Raw genomic sequence first — 18,389 nt, 5'->3', positions numbered from 1 at the left:
GCCTGGAAGGGGGCTTCTTTGGATCTCTAGGCCCGCTCTCCTGGAACTCAGCTCCGTCTCTGCACTGTGACCCACCAGAGGGCCTTAGAGAGGGCAGGGGTGGAGCGAGGGGGTCGCGCTGGGGAAACAGGCTCCCACCTGTAGGTTGCCCCAGCCAGAGCAGGAGCCATGGCTCTGCTCCAGCTCTGTGGCCCACACGACCCCCAAGCAGACAACTCTCACGGTCTCTGCTGTTCCTGCCCCTCCCCACCCTGCCCCACCCTCTGCCTGACCCACCCAGATCCCTACGCCATCGTCTCCTTCCTGCACCAGAGCCAGAAGACAGTGGTGGCAAAGAACACTCTGAACCCCACTTGGGACCAGACACTCATCTTCTATGAGATTGAGATCTTTGGTGAACCTGCCAGCATCGCTGAGCAGCCGCCCAACATTGTGGTGGAGCTGTATGACCACGACACTTACGTGAGTCTGCCTGCCTTCCTCTCTCTTTCTCTCACCGCCCACAGCCTCCAGGAGCGGGGATGGGAGACACCACCCAAAGGGGTATCAAGCCAGATGGCCTCTCCCCTGACCCCACAGGCTATAGAGCCATTAAAACACTCTAGAGTAATTAAAAATGGATTTCTCATAGGTGAGCTGTGTCTGCGGCAGGGAGAGTGGATGGAGCTGGAGGGGTGTTTCGCTCTGGGTCAGGGTTCTCTGCCTCTGACTTGCTTTTGAGACTCCAGCCCAGGAGTCCTCTCTCCCCATCTGAGAGCTACATCGACTCCACAAATGGTCATGGGGTGCTTGTGTGTGGGCTAAGTGGTCGGCACATAGCGTTCCCAGTGTAGGTGGGGGCCGAGACACCCCCACGGAGTAGAGAGACACCTCCAGGGGCACAGGCAGGGCCCTTCTCCAGAGCTGGCGAGCTGACCCTCCCGGGATGCTGGCCAAACTCAGTGGCCGTGCTGTTCAGAATGGGAGCGGCTCAGCACATGTGGCCTTGAGCAGTTGAAAAGTGGCTAGCACCTAAGAAACCCCATTTTCATTTTCAGTTTTAATCAGTTAAGCTTTATATTTGAATCGACGCAGGTACTGGAGAGCACAGCTCTAGAAGATTCCCAGGAGGGAGAGATAGCCCATCTCCCAGGGCTGGCACTTGGGGAAAGCCTGTGGGGAAGACCTAGGCTCTGAAGGAAATGTGATTGGGGTGTTTGGGCCAGGCGGTGGGGTGTTCCAGCACAGCAGGAAGGAGAGGGAGGCAGGAGGACTGGGATGGGCTGGGCCAGGGGGAGGCGGGGGAGCAGGTGCAAGTTCTAGTACAGGGGTGGGGGCAGCGGAGGCTCGGGGAGATGGCCCATGTGACAGCCAGGGGCTGAAAGGGCAGCTGAGGCCAGCACGCTGGAGTCTGGTACAGAGGGAATGAGGCAGGGCAGGAGAGGCGAGCAGGCTCCAGTGAGGGGCCTCCCATGCTGGAGGCGATGTGGGCCAGGGAGTGGGGGTGGGGGCCACGGAAGGTGCCTGAGCTGGGGAATGATACGATCAAAACATCATTTTAACAGGACTCACTGAATATGATGAGCGATCACAGTTTTCCCAGGTAGATTGAAAGGAGATGAAAAAGCCCATGGAAATGTCAGATACCTCCTGTGATGAGGGCGTTAAGGAAATGCCAGGAGGCTGTCACTGTGGTCTCTAAGGGGCTCAGAACTTGATTCAATTAAATCAGTGTGAAGGCTAGTTAGACCTACAGAGGGGTTTTTGACCATCATGGAATTGCAAATCTAGCAACGGTGGTCAGAGTTCCCTTGCATGTTGTCCTCACGTTCTTCTGAGGGGGTTAGAGTGCACCATTCTGCCCCAGGGGAGTGCCCTGACTGCTGAGTCTCTTGCAAGTGCAGGAGGCTGGGTATGGATCTGGGGATTGCTCTGACGCCACTGGCAAGCCTGGACTGGGAGATGCTGACTCTTCTTTCTCCATGTTCTAGGGTGCAGATGAGTTTATGGGCCGCTGCATGTGTCAACCCAGTCTGGAACGGATGCCCCGGCTGGCCTGGTTCCCCCTGATAAGGGGCAGCCAGCCAGCGGGCGAGCTCCTGGCCTCTTTTGAGCTCATCCAGAGAGAGAAGGTGAGGCTGGCTCATATCCACATCCAGGAAGCCCAGGCAGGGACTACATCCATAGTGGGGGAGAACAAGAGGGCACAGGGAGGGGATGGCCCCCGTGGAGGAGAGGGGACTCTCATATATCCTTCTTCCCTGACTGGGGGCCTACGGTCAGTGGGGAACACTGAACAGCCATGTGCTGTCAGGCCTTCTGCTGAGGGTTGGCTCTGCCCATCTTTTCTGAACTCCAAATCACAACATGCTCTCACTGTTGGGGAGAGCGTTGGGAATCTGGGTTGTGCTAGAACGCCTGCATCTTTTGGCCGTTGGCTGTATTTCCCCCTGCATCATAACTTGAAGTGGTTTCTGGGAGCCGGACCTCTGTGATCTGGTTTCGGGGGGGTCGTAAGTGTGATGGGGGCATCTCCGCAGACGGGTAAGGGCAGGACCTCTGTTCTAGTCCTCCTCTGCCATGGCCTGGCCTCATGACCCAGGGCCAGCCACTTCCCTGCTCTGACAGGGGGCATTTGGTTTACAACCATCTCTCCAAAGTCGCTCTTTCTGTGGGGTGAAACTACATAGGTAGGCTGGATAGAAATAGGGATATTCCAGTGAGGTGTCTGGACCACATGCTACCCACCTGGCTTCCCTTTCCGTCTCCCGCCACCTCGAGCTTCCTCTGAGAGTCCCTGGGCTTCCAGGGGACAGAGCACAAACCCCAGCACTGTCTGATCACTGATACAGTCCATGGGTGTCATTTTGCGGGGGGAAACGCCTTTGCCTGGCCAAGGCAGAAAGCAGGGTGCTGGGGCCTTGGGTGACAGGCACCTGACCAGAGCTCTCTTGTTTTCTGCATCCTAGCCGGCCATTCACCATATTCCTGGTTTCGAGGTAAGTTGCCCTCACCTTTTCTCCTTTAACGGACAGCCGTCCTCCTGGCCTGCCGCACCCCCACCCTACCCCGGGGCTAGGAAGGGTGATCAGCCAAATACCACCACTCTCCTGCCTTCAAGCAAAGGAAGAGTCCGGTGGGACCATGGGGCAGGCTGGGCAGGGGCTGGGGTCCCTGTGCAGCTCTGGCCTTTCCTGTCCTTCTTCCCAGAGAATTCCGGGAATCACAGACTCTCAGAATGAATGACCTCCTGGCCACCCAGAGCAGTTGCCCTCAGCTGGGCAGCCTCTTAGAATCCCTTAGGCAATTTGGGAAATCACCAGCACTCAGGCTGCACCCCAGACTGAACAAAACACCACCTCTTGGTGGGGTGGCCCAGGCCTTGGTGGCCTTCGGTGCTGCCCCGGTGGGCTGCAGTGGGGGTGGGTTTAAAAGTGCGGCCAGGGGCTGAAAACCATCCAGGTGTGGTAAGAAAGGCCGAGTCTTGGGCCCCACTTCAAACTGACTGAAGTGTTCCCTGAGGGCACTGGGCAGCCCGCCCCCCACCATGTACTCATGAACCCTCCAGGGGCTCCGACGCATGTTCGGTCCCCAAGTTGTGATTTAGACCACGGTCCCACTGTGACCCAGTCTCCTCACTCTGCTAGTGGTGGGGATGTCCACCCTGCTTCCACTCCCCTTCTTCTTGTGGGAGTCATGGTAGAAAATGCAAACCCTCTCCTGGCACCCCTGCTAATTTGATTTGGGGAGTGTTCTTCTCACCGGGCTCAGCAGCCGCTGGGAGAAGTGGTCATTCCGGCTGTGTTTGGATGCCTCTTCCCTTTCTAGCAGCCGGCACAATTTGCCAACCATTTGGACCCTGCAGGCCCTCCTTTGCCATCAGCCCCCCACTCCACCCTCAGCTTCTCCCCCAGCTCTCCCGGCTCTGGCTTCTCTCCGTCTCTCTTTCCTGTTCAGTCCAAGCGCCTGTTCTCGGGCCGGCCAGCCCCTGGGGACCCAAGTTGTTTCTCCTTGCCTCACCCAGGTCCACGTGCTCCAGCAGAAACAGCAGCTCTGAGGGGTCAGACCTGGCTGCTTCGTGAGGCTGCTGCACCCCCGTCTGGGACCCTTCCTACCACCTGTCACTTTCCTTTCTCCCATCACCTCTGGAGATGCCTGGGCTCTAGGTTCATGCCCTGGCCTCTCCTACCAGTCTCCGCATCGACACCCCATCACACCTTCCTTCTCAGGAACCATGTGGAAGTCACAGCCAGAAGTGCATCACCATGGCCCTCGATGGGAGGACGTTTCTGTTGGCTTCACTTAGGGTGACATCTGGTGTGCTGTTCGCTGCCCCAGTCTAGTGCTCCTTATCACTAATGCTAAGCTTTTACCCTCCCTCCTCCCTCCTCTCTTCCCTCCACCGATCCCCTGGACACGGAACATCCCATGGTGTGGCCTAGGTGCATGATACGTCAGGAATCCTGGATGAGGTGAGCTGAAGGGACATGCGGGGACAGAGGGAAGGAGGAGGCTCTTCTCTAGACAAGTGTCCCAGAGCCATCTGAGCTCCTGGTGCCCCAGTGGGCAGTGGCCACTCAGGGACCTGCCTGGATTTCATTCCCCACACTCTGTGCAGACCTGGGGCTGCCTGGGGTATATCCTGGCATGATTTTAGCCCCAGAAGCCTTGCTGTCCTGTTGGAGGCTGGACTCACCCAGATCTCCTGGCAGATATAGTGTCTCATCTGGCTGATTACCAGGTGGCATGTTTTCAAGAATAAAAAGTTCACAAGGGGCCAGAGTAGTCAAGGAAGCCTTTCTGGGGAAGGTGGCATCAGCCAGACATTGTTGCAGGAGGACGGGAAACGTGCCTTTGGCTGAGGGGGCCAAGCACCAGGTTAGGGCCTGGTGGCTTTAGGGGCCAGTGGGGTTGGGGATTCCTAGGTTCTGGAAGAAGATTGGGGTTTGCTTCCATAGGAAGTAAAGCTCCATCCTTTGCCACAAGGGATGAGCAGCACGTTCCCCTGTGGCCTCCTGCACATCTGTGAGTGGGTCCTCAGGAGGGAGCAGGGGCAGAGGCCTGGGCAGGGAGACAGGAAGGAGGACCCTGGTCAGATGGGTTGGGAAAAGGGCAGCCACTTCCTGCCATCAGGGAATCCCCAGGCTGGGAGCGGACACCATTTGACATTTTCAGTGCAATTTGGACTTGAAATGCAGGGTCAGGATGTGGGCTCCACCGGCCCCGCGCCCCTTACCTCACTTCCTTTCGCTCCCAGACCGAGGTGGGGTCCGCCAAGTGAGCTGGCCGTAATTGCGCCTGACAGGCAGCCTCCTGCTTCTGGCTACGGTTGCGAAAGACTGCCGATTTGGAAAGGGGAGCCGAGTCCTGTCCAGGGAAGCAGCACGGAGCCCTTTCTCTTGATTGAGAGTGCTTTGTGGCCAAAACCCACAGCCTGCTCTGAAGAAGACCCAGCCCAGGGATGAGTTATTAAAAAAAAGTTAAAGTCCTTAATAAGTGGATTTGTAATATGTAGCAGTGAAGGCTCAGATTCCGAGAGCAGGGGTCTGGCTGTGGTCTCGTTGTCAGGAAGCAAATCAAAATTTACCGCTTTGGGGCCAGACCCTGCGAGGAGGGCCAAGTGGCCTGCTGCAGAGCCAGCCAAGCCACAGACTAAGGTAGGGTGTGGGTCAACAGGGCCAGAGGAGAGCACATCGTGGGGTCTGCTGGGCATAGGGCGAGGCTGAGTCTGTAGGTCGAAGGGTCCGAGGCCCAGCGGGACGAATGGAGATGAATAGAGTATCAGCTGGTTCAGGGGACGACCCCAGGAGATGATCTTGTGGACCCCCTCATTCTCAGGGGCCTCGGCCCCAGACCTGGGACTCCGTGCCTCGGCCATTTTCCATGCACTTGAAGGCTAAGCCTCGTACCAAGGTCCTGGATCCTATTTAGTTTCCAGAATCCCCAGTGACAGGTCAGTTCAGCTGCAGCTATGGGGCCTGCGGGAAGCCCGAGGCCTTAGCAGGAGTTTTCTTTATGTGCCCCCCTCCCCCGCCCCACTACCACATTTAGCCCCCTTGGGGCTCCCAGCATGATCTCTGTGAGAGTGTGCCAGCTTTCCCCGAGGGTGTGCTGGCAGCTTCGATTCTTGGACACTGGCCACCAGAGACCTCGAAAGTCTGGGAGCAGACAGGACAGATGGGTTTGTTAGGGAGCTGTGTGGCCGCCGGGGGCCATGGGTTGGGGAGCCAAGGGCAGGACCAGGTAAGAGGTTTCTGTGACTCCGAAGGATGGTTTAAGAACAGCCTTTCTGGTGGGGAATGCCTCAGGCTAGTGAATCCCATGCCTGTGTGGGAGACAGAGTCCAGGAATGACATCTGTCCATGGTGTGCTGACAGCTCCCAGAGCGGGTGGAGGACCGTGGGGACGGCTTTCTGAGAGAGGTGACACTGAGCTAGCATCTGAAGCCAGGGCTGGCAGAAGGGGTGGGGAGGGGGGACTAGGTGGCAGTGCCTTGGGCTGGGGCCAGTTGGTTGGGTGACATGATTTCCCCTCCCCCAGGCTTTATGCCCCTCTGGAGCAGCCCTCTCTGGGAGCTCTGGTGGGGGGCGTCAGAACCCTTGCCTTGGTCTTTGAGGATTTGGTGACGTCTGGGAGACCTGGGTCCTTGCAGAGAGCATGGATGAAGGGAGGACTTCCTTCCCTAGCTCCCCAGTCTGTCTTTCTGTCAGGGTAGAGTAAGAAATCCCCCCTTCCTGAGCCTTGTTCGCCTTCTCCTCTTCTGCTCTCCCTTCCTGTTTCCCTCTTCCTCCGTTTGCTCCTTGGCCTCCGGCTCCTTCTCTCCCTCTTCCCCGCCTCTTCTGAGCCCTCTGTCTCGTTTCTTTTCCTTTTTGTCTGGAGAACAAAGGCGGTCCATGCTGCCAAGGGGAATGAGTTCAAAGAAACTGCAATTTTAGATTTCCTGAGAACTGGAGAGCGTGCACATGCACGTGTGAGCGTGTACGAGTGTGTACACGCGCAAATACACACACACAGGCAGCAGAAGAGGTGATGGCGATTTCCTTAACAACCAGCACCCCCCCACACCCCGCTCAGGGATGTGGGGCATGTGCAGAGGGAGACCCTACCTGGGGACCTGGAGATGCCATAGGCGGGAGCTGGGGCTTGCAGACCTGACCATGGAAGGGGGCGTGGTTCGGGGCATTATCCTTGGTTCTGCCGCTTCTGTCTTGCTCCAGGGCAGGCAGGGGTTTCCCTGGTGGAAGGGATTGCAAGCTCCGTGGCTGTTTTCACTGAGGGCTCAGAGGGTCAACCAGATGTCATTCTATCCCCTTCCAATGCCAGGGTATGGCTATTAGTCTGAGATGTACATGAGGTACTCTCCTGCACCCCCAAATCCACTAGAAGGAAAATTCTGGTGTTTTGCAATCAGAAAAATAAACCCAGTGGTCCCCCCTTCCCCCTTTCCCTCCCCCAAGGCCTTAATTTAAAACACTGTTTTTCCTGGGAAGTGTAATTAGAGCAACATGTTGTTCCTAACGAGCTGGGTGGGGCAGGCAGACAATGGAGCCCTCCCAGCACGCCTGGCTGCCCCTGCCCAGCAGCAACTCCAGGAGCCAGGATCTGAAGGTCCAGAGGGTCCTCTGACTGTACCCTGCTGGGGGATGTAGGGGTCTGTGGGGCTACTGGTAACAGGACTACTTAGGTGGCTGGGAGAGTTCACCCCTTCCCCTAGCCCTGCTATGGGAATGAACGTCTGTCTGGTGTGGTGGTCCTGGGACCTAGAGGAGGAAGTCCCCCTCATGGCTTGTCCTTGGCTCTCTGTACCAAGCTGGCCTACTGGACAGATAGACCGAAGGGGGCTCAAGGGTAGATTTCTCTCTGCTAGGGGAGAGAGCCTCATCTGTCCTTGGGTCCCTGTCCTCCGGATGGGAAGCAGTTTGGCAAAAGCCTTGACCATCTGTAGGACCCATCAGTAGAGTAGCCCTGTGTCTGCCCTGCACATCGTGGGGTGGGGAGGGTGAGCAAGAGAGGCATCGGTCAAACGTGGCTTCATCTAATTAGAATTATATTGTATGGCTGCCCTCGAGGTCTGTGGTCCTCAAAGTCCCCGTCTCATGTAGGACAGTGAATTAGGATGTCCCGGTGACGCTTCAAGTCTACACCTTTGCCCTGCCTGGTGATGCTAAAAGGCTTCCCTGGGAGTGACGAGGATCACTGCAGCCCACCCCCACCAAGAGTCACTGGCTGGGAAGGAGGTGATGAGCCCCTCGGGTTGGCTGGACCAGAAGTCGAGCAGCTCAGGCTTAGAAGCTGGCCCTCTTGCCGGAGCCGTAGGACTCTCCCAGTGAGGTGTCAGAGACCAGTCAGGACCTGGGAAAGGGGGCCACGGGGTCACTTAAGGTCAAAGAAGCCAGAGAATAGGGCGATAAGAAGTTTCTGGGGTGGTTGGGAGATTTTCTGGAAGATGGAGAGCTTAAACATCCCTGAGGGATGTGTTAGATTCCCGGAGGCACAGGGGAAACCCATTCAGACGGAGGGAGCGATGAGCAGGCATAGGAGAGGGGGAGGGGTTGGTGAGGACCCACGGAGCACTGACAGAAGTGTTGGGAAGGAGGGGAGGGGATGCTAGAGTAGGTTCTTTATTCCACCATCCGCCTGCCCATTCATTCCTTCGCCATCTCTCCCTCCCCTCAGTTACCCTTCATCAGCCTTCAGTTACTGGGCAGGGATTTCAATCATGGTCTCCAGGGTGTGGAGTTGGTGGTTGAACACACGCAGCGGTGTGTCTTTCAGTGGGAGTGAGTCCACTGTCTGTGGAAGCCTTGGGGGTGCTTAGCTTCAGCTCAGGACACCAGGAAGATTTAAATGGAGATCTGACGTCTGAGTAGGAGGTAGCTAGACGAAGTGGGCAGAGAGCATTTCACACACAGGGACTGGCCACTCTGAGCCTCAAAGGTAAAGAGAGTGGGCTGCCTCTTTCCACCTGCTAGAAATTCAGAAGGGCCTGTGTTGAGCATGTTCCGGGAGGTGGTTCATCACTTATCTGGGACCCTGGAATGGGGGGTTATCAAGTGAGAGGTAAGACCAGCAAGGTCAGAAGGAACTAGAATGTGAGGTGTCTTGGAGGCTGTGTTAAGGAGTTTGGACTTCATTCTGAGTGGCTGGGGAATGTTTGATGGGTTTTAAACAGAATGACATTCTAGAAAGTTCCCCCTGGCTACAGAATGCAGCAGGCACTGGCTCTTGGGAAGGGATTTGCAAAACCAGATGCAAGGAGACCACTTAGGGGGATGCTGGTGAATCCAGGTGAGAGAGGGTGAGGGTACGAACCGAGGGAAGGAGATAGGTAGGTGGACTTGTGAGAAGTTTAGGAGATAGTCATGAAGACCAGGTAGTTTACTGGACATGGTGATTAGGGGAAGGAGAGCCATGGTGGCTTGGGGCTTTTTGGCTTGATCGTCAGTGTGGATGGTGGTGTTTCTGAGATGACGTTGGGAGAGAGCAGGTTTTGAGGGGAAAGTCAGAGAATCCAATTTGGGACCAGGTCAGGGTCAGAGGCCAGTAGGGCACATGGGTGAACTGAGCAATAAGAGGTTGGGAATATGGGGAGACGCCTGGAGGCAGAAAGCCCAGGAGACAGCTAGGCAGAGGAGGAGAGGGGAACCAACCAGCAGAGGGTGGAGAGGGGAAGGGGCAGCGGAGACGAACCAGAGAGATGGTTTTAGGAAGGAGGCTGAGGTCAGTTGGCAGGAGGCTACTGAAGGAGCGGGAGAGATGTGAGCCTACCAGTGGTCTTTGGGCTGAGCTACAAGCAGGTTGTTGTTGACTTTGGACAGAGAAGTTTCCCAGGCAGAGGTGCCAGGGGCAGAGATGAGTGCATTGGGCAGAGGGCCTCGTGGAAGCGAAGGAGAGGCAGTGGACAGAGGCAGACCTTTTCAGGGAGAGAGGGGAGAGGTAGGGAGGCTACTGGAAGACATGGAGAGCAGGGCAGGGATGGATCGGAGAGACCAACTTTAAATGGGGAAGGAAATGATCCAGCCGATATTGTGAGGAATTGGGGAGGATGGACGGGACAGGGCTGGGGAACAAGAGAGGCTTTAGCTGTGGGTGTATCATGATAACTCCATGGGATGGATGGGCAGTGTAGTGTGCACCGTGGGGGGGTGAGGGGGCGGACAGAGGACTGCCAGGGTGGCTTGCAGGCTAGGTGGGGGATGGGGCTGGTGACAAACACAGGGAGCCTAGATGTGCCTGAACCCCTGGGAACAATGAGGAGGACACAGATGGCTTTGGGATGAGAATGGTGGCCTCACGCCGTGCCAAGGAAGCTGCCTGAGAACACACCTCTAACCACTGTCTCTGCTTGTTTCTTCCTCCTGCGTCCGCCGGGCTGGCGTTCTACAGCTGTGTGCACCTGCCTTCTTCCTCCAGGGCCTCCTCCAAACGGTACTGGAGCCTAGCCTTCTCGAGGTTCTTGTTCCCTGTCCTCCTCATAAACAGGTTCCTGAAAGTGGGGAGCCTGGTCCTCAGCCTGTAGAGAGGAACATCATCACCATGGAGCTCAACAGAGCCAGGGGGAAAGACAGAACATGGAAATGAGGGAGAAACAAGAATCTAAGGGACAGTGCCCAGAGTTTGGGGGCCTGGAGAGAAATGTTCTGGGTGGGGGAATACAGTAATGAGTTTGCCTGGTGATTCAGGAGAATGGTATAAGCATGTGAGAGAGGTTTGCTCTTTCTGTCTCCCTGATCCCTTCTTTTTGTTCCTTTTGGTCTTGAGTTTTTGGCCCCGGGGCCTCCCCACACTGGGCTGGGCATCAGGTTTAAACAGGCCACAGACAGATCATCAGCAGGCCTTCAGGCAAAATCCTCATTTTAAAAAACCCTGCCTCCACCCTCCAGGCCTCTGCTTATGTGCACTGTTGCACTGTGACGTGCACAGCGCCCCCTGGAGGTGTGCTCTGTGGCTGCTCAGCACATCAACCGCCCCCCCCCCCGCCCCCCTCGTCCTGACAGCATCTCTCTCCAAGCCAGACTGAAAATGTAGGTGCTTCCTATCCCTTGTCTCTTGCATTGAAGGTGTGGAGGTAGCTTAGGAATTCCTTCACTATGTGCCCACAAGACATAGGGATCGTTAACTACAAGGCCAGTGTTGTTCTGAGAGATGCTTCTGGTGGTTCGGTTCTTCTCAGGTCACCCTGAGAGAACAGCAATGCTAGTGGTAAAGACAATGGTACTGACAACAAGCAGGTCATACTCGCCGTCGCCACAGTTTACTAAGCTGCTCCTGGGTGCCACTTACTGCTTGTTCTCTCGCTGAAATGCTGGAGCAGGCTCATAAGGGTATTGTTACCCTGGATCTTCATGTGAGGGTAATGAGTCACAGACATTGAGTAATTTGCCCAAGGTCAAACAGCTAGAAAGCGGCAGGGCTGGAACTGGAACTGAGGTCTGTCTGATTCTAGAAATGAACTTCTTACTGCTGCAGGTCAGGGAAGCGTAGTGTCATCATTGTGTTACTGGGCAGGAGTGACAGCCTGGGGTTGGTTGTGAAGTGATTCATGGAGGCAAGAGGAAGCCAGTGCAGGTCAGGCTCCAGCTGCTCCCACCATCTACGTCAGAGCATTTGTACATGGATCTGCCATCCTTTGAGAAGGAGCCCAAAACAAGTCACTTGGAGAATTAGTCTACTGATTCCATTGTTTATTAAATGAGATTACACAAGGCAAGCTCTGTAAAGTATCCAGCATAGCCCTTTTATTTATAGTCAACATATCCTGAGTGTCAGAACCTTCTTGTATGGATGTGTGGGTTGTGCACTGCACAAGGGCTCTATGTCTAAAGGGAGGCAATTTCCAGTGCAGACGTCATATATTTGCATTTATTATAACAATTTTCCAGTAGGTGGCAGTAAAGCGTCTTGTTTTAATAAACTAGTAAAATAATGACGATTTTCTGACGTGGAAGTAAAGAGTCTTCGGGAAGAATTGCCACAAAGGTGCCACATGGACTAGTAGAGCTGTTCAGGGTTCACGTGAACCAGGCATTCTTCTGAGTGTTAGTACTAACTTCTTGAAGCCTCACAGTAATCTTGAGAGGTTGGCAACTTTTAATAACCATTTTATCGATGAAAAAAAAGGAGCCAAAGAAAGATGTAATAAACACCTAAGTCAGCAGCGGGTGGAGTGGAGCCCGTGTTTCTAACTATTGTGAGACATGGTAGTTGCTTGTCCCCCAGCGGTACCTGCCTGCCTTGCCTCAGCGGCTTCCCTGCGTGTATCTTTGTGGTTACTGCAGATTCTTGCCCGGGTCTTCCAGGCATACCCTCAGTAGGCAGAGTTGATAGAAGCTGCTGTCATCCTTGGTCTGTATTGGTGAAGGAGCCTTCCTGCGGCTCCCTTTAATGCCTGCCGATGACGGGCCCGCATGTCCTCCTCTCCTATTTGTCAATTTTCTTTCTGGCTCACAGAGCAGGTGTTCTGTCTTCAGGGAGGACAGATGTGAGAAGTCGGGGTTTGGGGCTGGCAGGTGTTTGGGTGTGGTGTGGGGGATGGAGACGGGACACCAGGGTGAATGGTAGGTCAGGAGGGTCTGAGCCTGGAGGTAGAAGAACCAGGCTAGGGGGAGGGTACATAGTTCTCAGGACCAAATGGGGCTGGAGTGGGTGTGCTAAGATGCAAGGGGGCAGTGTGTGTGCGGGGAGGGGGGGTGGGGGGAATGGGGAGACCCTGAGCAGCTCACTGGTGCCCCAGAGCCTTTATTATGGGAGGGGGTGATCTGGGGTTCACGTGAAACAAGGTGACCCAAATCCAGGGCCAAGGTGCTGGAACGATGACTCCGGAAAACATGGTGCCTGGCAGAAACTGACTATATTTTTTCATTTTTACCTGCCTGCTTGCACGCTTGTGTGCCTTTGCCTCTCTGTTTCTGTCCTTCCCCTTTTTCATCTCTTTGCCTTGGTCTTCGTGCCACCATTGTCTCTGTCACGCCTGCCCCCAACCCCCACCCCGCCCCGCCCCTGCAGTCTGAGGACACAGACCTGCCCTACCCGCCGCCTCAGAGGGAGGCCAACATCTATATGGTTCCCCAGAACATCAAGCCAGTTCTCCAGCGTACTGCCATAGAGGTGAGCCTGGCTCTGGGGTAGGGAGGCAACCTGGCCCTCCCGGTTCCTGGCCCCGACTTTTCGTGGGGTCTGGAGCCTTTTCAGCTGCTTGCCTCACTCTGTGTCCCCAGATCCTGGCGTGGGGCCTGCGGAACATGAAAAGTTATCAGCTGGCCAGTGTCTCTTCCCCCAGCCTTGTGGTGGAGTGCGGGGGTCAGACAGTGCAGTCCTGTGTCATCAAGAACCTCCGGAAGAACCCCAACTTTGACGTCTGCACCCTCTTCATGGAAGTGGTGAGCCTGACTTCCCTGCTGTCCCCTTCCAGAGTCCTCATGCCTAGAATGTCCACAGGGCTCTGGGCAGTTCAGCTGTGGGCTCTGACTCCCTGTGGGATCCTGGGCAGGTCACGGTATCTTTCCCACCTCATTTGTCTATGGCACCCCCTCCTCAATGGAAGACTTGAAGCCCGTGAGCAGCCCAGATGGGGTCAGCTCGCTCCTTCCTATCCAGACACCGAGTGCCCAGAAGTCCCAAGGACCTACCTGTCCCTACTGGGGCCGTCCTCAGCCCCCTGGAGCTCCCCTCAGAGGCACCCCCCGCCCCAGGGCTCTGACCTTCCGTGGTTCCTCCAAACCTTCCCTGACTGGGTCCTCCTCCAGCCTTGCTGTGGGATCACCCCCACAGCCCGCAGGCCCCCAGCCCTCTGCAGCTCCTCGGGCTGCCTGGGCCTAGTGGCCAGAGTAAGGCAAGTCTGAGGAAAGGAAAATGGTTTGCAAGATGAAAGCGCTATAGAAATTCCAGGCCCAGTGGCTGTCAACAGGAGCCTCCTCTTGGCTGAGCCAAAGCCGCCACCGAAGGAGAGCATATAAATTATTTCAAGTTGTGTTCAAAGTGCTTTCAGGGCTGGGGTTGGGAGGAGAAGAATCTGGGTCTGTAAGCCAACTCTTGAGTATCCACTTGGGGGGGACTGTCTGCAAGAAATGTTGAGTCCTGGGCCAAATTCTCCCTTCTTCCCTTCCCCGACCAGTGAGGGTTCAGGGAAAGTAGACTTGTTTTAGCTTTAGGCTGAGCTGGATGTGTTTGGAAGGTAAGGCTGTGGGAGGAAAAGTCAGCCTCCGCGTACAGCATTCAAGAGGCAGACTGAAAAGGTGTGTAGCTTCTCTTCCCCTGTCCAGGTCCTGGGTTTGGCCAACCACCACTCTGGATTTATGGCCCTTGGGGGTTATGTGTGGGTTTCTAGTCATTCTCCGCTCCTTGAACTTGTCCTGTGAAGGAGAGCCCCAATACTCCTCTGAAGCCATCCAGAGATGGGTTCAGGCCACCACCCAGACCTTCCCTCCCACTCTACCCAGATGCTGCCCAGGGAGGAGCTCTACTGTCCCCCCATTGTGATCAAGGTCATTGACAATCGTCAGTTTGGCCGCCGGCCCGTAGTGGGCCAGTGTACTGTCCGCTCCCTGGAGAGTTTCATGTGTGACCTGTACTCAGAGGAGAGTCCGTCCCCACAGGGCGGTCCAGGTAGGGCGTGGGCCTGCTGAGGGGGAGGGCCGAGGCCAAGGGGTTGGGCAGGTGGGGCGTTCCAGGGGAGATGTGTGCCGAAGCCCTCCTCTTGCTAGAACCTGAGTGAGAAGTGGTTTCTTTTCAACTGACCAAGACTAGGAGGGTGGGAATCTTGCCATCCTCAGGGCATCTCCTAGCTCAAGGCTGCTGAGAGGCTAGGGCTGCCATGGGAGGCCACACGGGAAGAGTTGAGGGAGAGAGAAAGGCAGGGATTCCATGGATGAGGAGGAAGAGAGAGAACCGGAGAGACAGGGAATGTGAGAAGAAGATGGGAGAGATGGAGACAGAAAAGGGAAGAACTGGGTGGGAAGAGAAGGACACAGACTGGGAAGTGTGGAAGGCTGAGGCCCCTTACCTCATAAGACTCAGTGTGCCTTCTGAGTCTTATGACTGGAGAGGGCCAAGCCCCCTGAGGGAGCCCCTTTTGGGCCTGGATACCGCTCTTCCCTACAGATGATGTGAGTTTACTCAGTCCTGGGGAAGACGTGCTCATTGACATTGATGACAAGGAGCCCCTCATCCCCGTTCAGGTAAGACAAGCCCTGGTTCCCCGGGAGAGACACCAACTCCACAGGCCTTGGCTGCCCCTAACCCTTCTTCCTCTCTCCTCCTCTTTCTCCCTTCCCTTCCTTACCACACAGCCTCTATAGGACATCTCCCTTGTATCCTGGGGGTGGGACACTATATAAGTGGAGGGACCCGGATGGGAGCTTTCAGTCTGATCAGGAGTGGGGTGGAGGGGTTGGAGGAAGGTTGTATGTGGTCTCCTGGGCAAGATCACATCATTTTCCTCCAAGTGTGTGAAGAAAACAGGCCCTCTGCCTAGAGGGCTATATTGAGGGCTCTTGCTGACAATTACTCAGGAAACATGGTGGGAGTGGCCAATGAGAGAGAAGGAAGATGGGGAGAGAGTGACCAGGCAGATATGAGGGTGTTCCAGCCCTGTTGCCTCACCCTAGCCAGAGCCCTGCTGGGAGTGGGGGCTTCTTGGAAGCAGTTGAAAAGGAAGGGTCTGTGTCCAAGCCAATGTCCTTCTTACCCGATTCCCTCCATCTCCAGGAAAAGAGAAGATGAGGGGTTGGGAGGGTCTTATTCCAAGGGAATCCAACCCTGTGGTCCAGTAAGAGGCATCCCTTTGCTATGTACTTGGCAACCGAGGGCCAGCTGCTGACCCAGAGTCCAACACTGAACTGCATGGCGGGAGGTCTGTGGTATCTCTTACAGAGCAGGGAGCACTCTCCCCGCCTTGGGCCCTGGGGTGCTCTAGCTCCTGTAGAACCAAGGTCACTCAGTCCTTCCCTCAGTAGAGATGGCCTCACAGTGAGCACCAGCCTCGACCTGCTCTCTGTTCCAGGTTGTCACCCTCCTCCTGGCTTTGCAGGATGCTGGTCACTGGTCACAGCACTTGCACCTGGGGCTCCCAGAGCCTCCCTGCTTCCCAGAGGCAGAGCCTCCAGCTAGTGTAGACAATGTGTGTGTCCTCAGGCTCTTGGTCTGTTTATTGATCCAGGGATGGCCTACCACTTCAGGAGGTTCTGTTTTCTTTAAACCACCAAACAAATATCGGTCTCAGGAGCAAAAGAACACACTGGGGTCCTAAGTTGGGCTCAGGATCCTCAAAGCTGCTCTGGAGATGTGTTTACAGGGCTTCCCTCTAACATTTAGGATGGATTTCTGCTTCTTTTTTGCTTGTTCCCATTTCTAAGGGAAAGTCTCTGACATGGGCCCAGGTGCTACTGAGGCAAGAGGTCTTGCTCTATAGTTTCTCTGATGCTAAGAGTCCTCAGAAACCCCACACTCTCCTCTCTCCCACCTCTGTGACTCTTTGGGGTTCTGCCTACTATCCTTCCTGCTGGGGACATCTTCAGGTCTAGTCCCGATCATTCTGTAAAACTCAACTTAGTTATGGTCACCTGCTTCCAGGATTTGTCACGGGCTCCCCCTCTTCTCCTGCAAGTCCTGCCTATATCTTGGTCACTGTCCTTGCTCTACGTCCTGATTGTTTCTGCAAATATTCAGCCACCTTCCCCAGACCAGGCTCAGGACAGTCACTGACTGCAGTCCTGTTGTGTCTTCAATGCCCAACACAGGGCTGGTTGAAAGGACATATTTAGTGAAGTCCATCTGGATGGGTGGATGTGTGGGTGGTGGACAGACGGATGGATGGACAGATGGATGGATGGATGGATGGACGGATGGTTGACCTCTTTCCTCTTTGAATGGGTCTGAGAAGGAGCTTCTCTAGACTGGGAAAATCCAAGTGGAAATTTTGGATGGTCCTACCCAGGTTTCAGCTATGTTCAATACTAGTACCTTCTGGCCTGGGTGGGTGTTTGTAGCTGTGTTAGGCAGATACGTAGCTCCAAACTCCAGGCTGTCCAGTCCTGGCTCCTGTTTCCTGCCCCCTCAGTGGGCTCTCTGGGTCTATGCACGGAAGTGCAGGGCTTGTCCAGCCGGACTTCCGTTCTGTGTGTGCTGCCTCAAAATGTCTACAGACTCAGATGGGGTAGTGAGTAGTAGGGGGGGCTGTTTTGAGTCTTGTTGGCTACAGGCACAGCCAGAGGCAGATGGTGAGGAGGCCCGGTCTGGACATCCTCTTGGCGTTGACATGAGTGAACTGGGGCTGGGGTTTAGCCAGTGCAGGGAGTGCTCTTTGTGGAGCATGTGGCCAGTCTGGCTAGAGCTGCTGGGCAGCCAAAGGTTGAGGAGCTGGGATCTGGGCTCCCAGAGGTGTGGCCACATGTGGAGGGTCTGGGCTCATGGGACCTCAGACATGGGCCTGGAGAAGGAGGAAGAGAGATCTGCCTGATGGAGGAGGATTGGACCCTGCCCTCATGGAGCTCCCTGTCTGATTGAGGAGACAGTGTCCTCCTCTTGGGGAACCCCAAGGCCAACAGGGAGGTCAGTGCAGGTCTCCAGGAAGTCCTGGCTTGATGGTGTCTGATGGGGGACTTGAGGGAGACCAATTTTATATTGTGTTTCCTCTGAGACCCAGTGATCATATATGTCTGGTCCAGGCAGAGCCAGGAGGCAATGGGCACCATTCCAAATGGTTTACTAGATAATTCTGGGTAGGTTTGTATCCCTTTTCCCCTCCCCCAGCAAAAATAGAAATCCCTGCTCTCTGGGAACTGGAGGGACAAGAAGTCTGGCAGAATCTGGACTTTGCCTGGCTCCTGTTCGTCCAACCCCATGTTTCTCTGCAGCCCGTTTCATGCTCTTGGCGATGCAGTCTGCCCTGCGGAGCTCACCGGGTCCTGGCTGCGGACCTAGCTGAGGAATCTTCCCCAGTCTCAGACAACGCTCTTGCCAGATCCAGCTTCAGTCTCAGTCCTTCCTGTCTCCTTCCTCAAGGCACTTCCTCTCTTCTCGCTTCACCTCCTAACAATCATGGGCTCAGCTCCTGGGGGGAGTCTGCCACACATCAGAAATGTCACTTCAGACCCTGCTGATGTTGTCATCGGCCTGACACAGCAGAGGGTTTTTCAGGTTTCTAGAAATGTCTGGTTTCTCTCAGGAGAAGCTGATTCTAGAGATGGTCCAAAATGTATGTATAAGCAGATCTGTCTGCTCGGCCTCAGGCTTCTCGGTCGGCAGCCATGTTGGAGTGAGGAGACCCCGTCGGGGTCAAGAGGCTTGTCCTCTTGAACTTTTCTCTGGAGATCAGGGCCTGGAGGAGACAGGCTGTCGTGAATTAACTCCACAGTTTATTTTTGGTCCATGCAGCTCTCCTTTGTGTAGATTTTAGACCTGTTGCCTGAGGG

At 55.4% G+C, this 18,389-nt stretch overlaps 1 protein-coding gene across 24 annotated transcripts in view; it reads left to right on the top strand.

Moving 5' to 3' along the window:
- DYSF (dysferlin) overlaps nucleotides 1-18,389 on the top strand; it is a 203,813-nt gene that overhangs the window by 125,583 nt on the left and 59,841 nt on the right. For 16 of the 24 annotated variants that reach the window (XR_014315085.1, XM_082743999.1, XM_082743993.1 and 13 more), the window contains 8 exons: nucleotides 281-462; nucleotides 1,971-2,111; nucleotides 2,949-2,978; nucleotides 4,422-4,451; nucleotides 12,985-13,086; nucleotides 13,197-13,358; nucleotides 14,418-14,583; nucleotides 15,079-15,155. Coding sequence is in view for 23 of the 24 variants with exons in the window: in XM_082743999.1 (XP_082600125.1) it covers nucleotides 281-462; nucleotides 1,971-2,111; nucleotides 2,949-2,978; nucleotides 4,422-4,451; nucleotides 12,985-13,086; nucleotides 13,197-13,358; nucleotides 14,418-14,583; nucleotides 15,079-15,155 (890 nt within the window). In the remaining variant the exon portion in view is untranslated. Of the gene's footprint in view, nucleotides 1-280; nucleotides 463-1,970; nucleotides 2,112-2,948; nucleotides 2,979-4,421; nucleotides 4,452-10,365; nucleotides 10,408-12,984; nucleotides 13,087-13,196; nucleotides 13,359-14,417; nucleotides 14,584-15,078; nucleotides 15,156-18,389 lie in introns of all 24 variants that reach the window. The other 8 variants (XM_082744003.1, XM_082743990.1, XM_082743987.1 and 5 more) reach the window with 1 other exon arrangement.

The sequence above is a fragment of the Mustela nivalis genome (genome assembly GCF_964662115.1).
Source record: "Mustela nivalis genome assembly, chromosome: 8".
NCBI classification, from domain to species: domain Eukaryota; kingdom Metazoa; phylum Chordata; class Mammalia; order Carnivora; family Mustelidae; genus Mustela; species Mustela nivalis.
This window is presented reverse-complemented; position numbering and strand designations above follow the sequence as displayed.